This window comes from Arachis ipaensis, chromosome B07 (genome assembly GCF_000816755.2).
Source record: "Arachis ipaensis cultivar K30076 chromosome B07, Araip1.1, whole genome shotgun sequence".
Lineage (NCBI taxonomy): Eukaryota > Viridiplantae > Streptophyta > Magnoliopsida > Fabales > Fabaceae > Arachis > Arachis ipaensis.
In genome coordinates, this window is record NC_029791.2 from 23,566,774 (window position 1) to 23,570,274 (window position 3,501).

Here is a 3,501-nt window from a genome sequence, read left to right on the forward strand (position 1 = left end):
TTCCCCCTCTATTATAACCACCACCTCCACCGCCGCGATCATTAGACCCAGTAGGACATGGAGCACCACATTTGTTGCATTCAACCCTTTTCGCAAAGTTCAAGTTTCCACAACTATACATTAACAATTTAAAATCAATTCCAGAAACCGTAAAAGTGAAAAAAAAAACTCAACAGAAGAAAAAATGAAATAATCACTGAAAAGCTAGCTCAAGAAAAAAATAATAATAAATGAATCTGGGGGGAAAAAAGCCAAACCTTGGGTTTGGACAACGCCAATCTCCATCTCTACCACCTCCACCACCGCCGCGACCGCCACGACCGCCACCTCGTCCGCCGCGGTCTCCACCATGAAAACCACCGCCGCCACCTGTTGCAATTCGAACCAAATTAGGGCTTCTTACAATCAAAAACAAAAAATAAAAAATAAAAAAAGAAAGTCGATTCCAGAAATAGTATCATGTTACAAACCTCGACCGCCGAAACCTCCTCCTCCGCCCCTTCCTCCATAACCTCCGCCACCTCCGTAGCCACCACCGCCATCTTGACCATACATCCCAGACATGATTAGAATTATTTAGGGTTTAAACCCTAGTTGTTTGGGTAGCACTGAAAGAGTATAGAAAAAAATGAGGTAATACTTTACGTTGATGATAATGGTGAGTGGAAATGCTGATATAGTAATATAAAGCTACAAAGACGTGAAGAAGCTGCAAACCAATGACAAACAAGAGTCGAGAGAGATTATTTCCTCTTTACAGAATTAGGCATAGCTGATTAACTGCCAACCGGACAGTCAAGTAGAAGTGTAGAACCTTTGGGAAAAAGTGTTAGCAGAAATGAGACAGGGAAATTTTAAAATGCTATTATATAATTTAAATTTGATGTAAAAGATTTCGACCTTTGTCAACGATACGTGAGTTAAACCCCAAAGTGGTTCCTAAGATTCACGATTTGCACTGATTTAGTCTCTGACTTACCAATTACACTTTATATGTCCTCGACTTTATTAAAATTGTACTACAGTCGTCCCTCTCCACATCTCCGGCCAAATTAACTACCGCTGGCAGTGACATGGAGCTGAGATGCCATGCTGGGTGCCACGTTGGAGTGTCAATTTTGGCACTAAAGAGAAAAATGAATGAAATGTCGTCGTTTGAGAGAAGTTAAAACTCAAAACCCAAATAACCCAATCTCTGTGATCACTTCATCTTTCTCTTCTTCTTTTGAACACCAAAACTACGACCATGAAATCCTGAGTCCTGGCAACTGTATAAGGTTTGAAGGGTGAAAACGTTCGGAGCTTCCTAGAGTTCGTTTCCACTGTGATAGTTGTGTGCGATCGTTGTCGCTCACGGAAGGAGAGAGAGTTCATCGCGAACACACGAAGGTAGGCCTCAACTAGAAAAAAATAATGTTTTTGAAGTTAAAGTTATGCATCATTGTCTCTCATGGGTGAAAATTTGATTTTTGTTGAAAGTTTAAAGTTTTTTGTTATTTGCTAGGGTTTTTGTGGGCAGTGAAAAAATTTTCCATGCTCTGTTTCTAATGCAATTTTATTTGGGTTATTTGATGGGTGTTTGTGGTTGAATGTCATGGTTTGTTGTTATATGTGTGAATCTGATTGTTTGTTTTTTCAATTTATTTTTTTGCATAATGCAGATGAAGACTTTGATGGATATCATGTTCTATCATTGGGGAACATTTAAAAAAATGATGATGGAATACTAGTGTACTCACCGGACAATAGAACTTGCTTAAGAGATTTAGATGAGGATACATTGGATGTGTTCTTCGTAAGGAACTATTACAAGGAGCTTGGGTATGACAACATACTTCAGTGCTGGTGGCTGCCTCTAGGGGTGTGCATGGTTTAGTTTTTTTATAAACTGAACTGAAACTGCACTAAACCATTTTAAATGGTTTAGAAACTGAACCAAATTGCTTTGTCACATAAGAAACTGGTTTTAAACCAGTTTATAATACAGTGCACCAGTTTAAACCAATTCATAAAAATAAAACCAATTTTAATTGAAAAACCAGTTTAAACTAGTTTATAGGCTAAAACTAGTTTTAACATATAAAAAAAAATAGTTTTTAGTTTATACATTCTCTCTCTCCCTCCTCTCTCCTCTCTCGCTCTCTCTCCCTTCTCTCTCTCTCTCTCTCTCTCCCTCTCCTCTCTTTCTCTATCCCTTTCTCTCTCCCGCTCCTCTCCTCTCTTCCTTCTCTCTTTCTCTTTCTCTCTCCTTCCCCACTTTCTCCCCCTCCCCTCTCTTTGTCTTTCTCTCTCCCCCTCCACTCTTTCTCTCTCCTCCTCTCTTTCTTTTCTCTATCTCCCCATCCTCTCTCTCTATCTCTCTCTTTTCCCTTTTTCTCCCACTCCCTTTCTTTCTCTCTCCCTCTCTCACTCTCTCCCCTCCTCTCCTCTCCTCTCTTCTTCTCTCTCTCCCCCTCTCTCCCACTTTTCTCTTTTCCCCTCCTCTTTCTCTCCTCCTCTCTTCCTTTTCTCTCTCCCTCCTCCCCTCTCACTATCTATCTCTCCACTTCCCCTCTTTCTCTCTCCCTTCTCTCTTTATCCTTCTCTCCCTCTCTCTCCCCTTCCCTCCTTCCCTCTCTCTCTCTCTTTTTCTCTCTCTCCTTCTTTCTCCCCCTCCTCTCCTCTCTTCTTTCCCCACTTTCTTTCTCTCCCCTTCCCCTCTTTTTCTCCCTCCCCTCTCTTTGTCTTCTTTTCTCTCTCTCTCTTTCTCTCTCTCTCTCTCTCCCGTTCCCTCTCTCCTTTCTCTCTCTCTCTCTCACCCCCTTCTTCTCCTCTCTTCCTTCTCTCTCTCTCTCTCTCTCTCTCTCTCTTCCATTTTTCTCTTTCTCTTCTTCCCTTCTCTTTGTCTGCCTATCTCTCTCTCTCTCCCCCCACTATCTCATTTCTCTCCTTCCCTCTCCTCTCTCTTTCTTTTCTTTCTTTCTCCCTTCTCTCTGTCTCTCTCTTTTTTCTCCCTCTCTTTCTCTCTCTCCTCCTCTTCTTCTCTCTTTTTATCTCTTTTCTTTTTCTCTCTCCTCTTTTCTATCTCTTTCTCCTTTCTCTCCTCTTCTTCTTTTTCACTTTAGAGAAAAGAGGGAGAATGAGAGAGGAGAGGGATAGAGAGTGAGAGAAGGTTGAGAGAGAGAGAAAAAAAAAGTAAGCGAAGAAAGGAGAAAAAGAGAGGAAAGAGAGTGAGAGAGAGAGAGAGAAGGGGAAAAAAGAGGAGAAAGGAGAGAGAGAGGGGGAAGGAGAGAAATGAGGAGAGAGAGGAAGAGAGAGAGAATGGAAGGGGAGAAAGAGGACAAGGAGAGAGAGAAAGAGAGAGGGGAGAAAGAAGAGGGAGAGAAGGAAAGAGAGATAGAGAAAGAGAGAGAAATAGGGAAGGAAAGAGAGAGAAGGGAGAGAGAAAGAAAGTAGAGGGGGAGAAAGAGGAGAAGGGAAGAGAGGGAGAGAGAGAGAGAGAGAAAAAAGGGAGGGAGGGGA

General features: G+C 41.9%; 1 protein-coding gene across 1 annotated transcript in view; it reads right to left on the bottom strand.

Annotated features, from left to right (window-relative positions):
* The window catches only part of LOC107607023 (transcription initiation factor TFIID subunit 15b), a 3,899-nt gene extending 3,077 nt beyond the window's left edge, over window positions 1–822 (bottom strand). Inside the window, exons 1-3 of the mRNA XM_016309015.2 lie at window positions 471–822; window positions 258–369; window positions 2–113 (exon numbers count right to left, since the gene is read on the bottom strand). Coding sequence (XP_016164501.1) covers window positions 2–113; window positions 258–369; window positions 471–564 — 318 coding nt within the window. The 5' untranslated portion in view covers window positions 565–822. The remainder of the gene's footprint in view (window position 1; window positions 114–257; window positions 370–470) is intronic.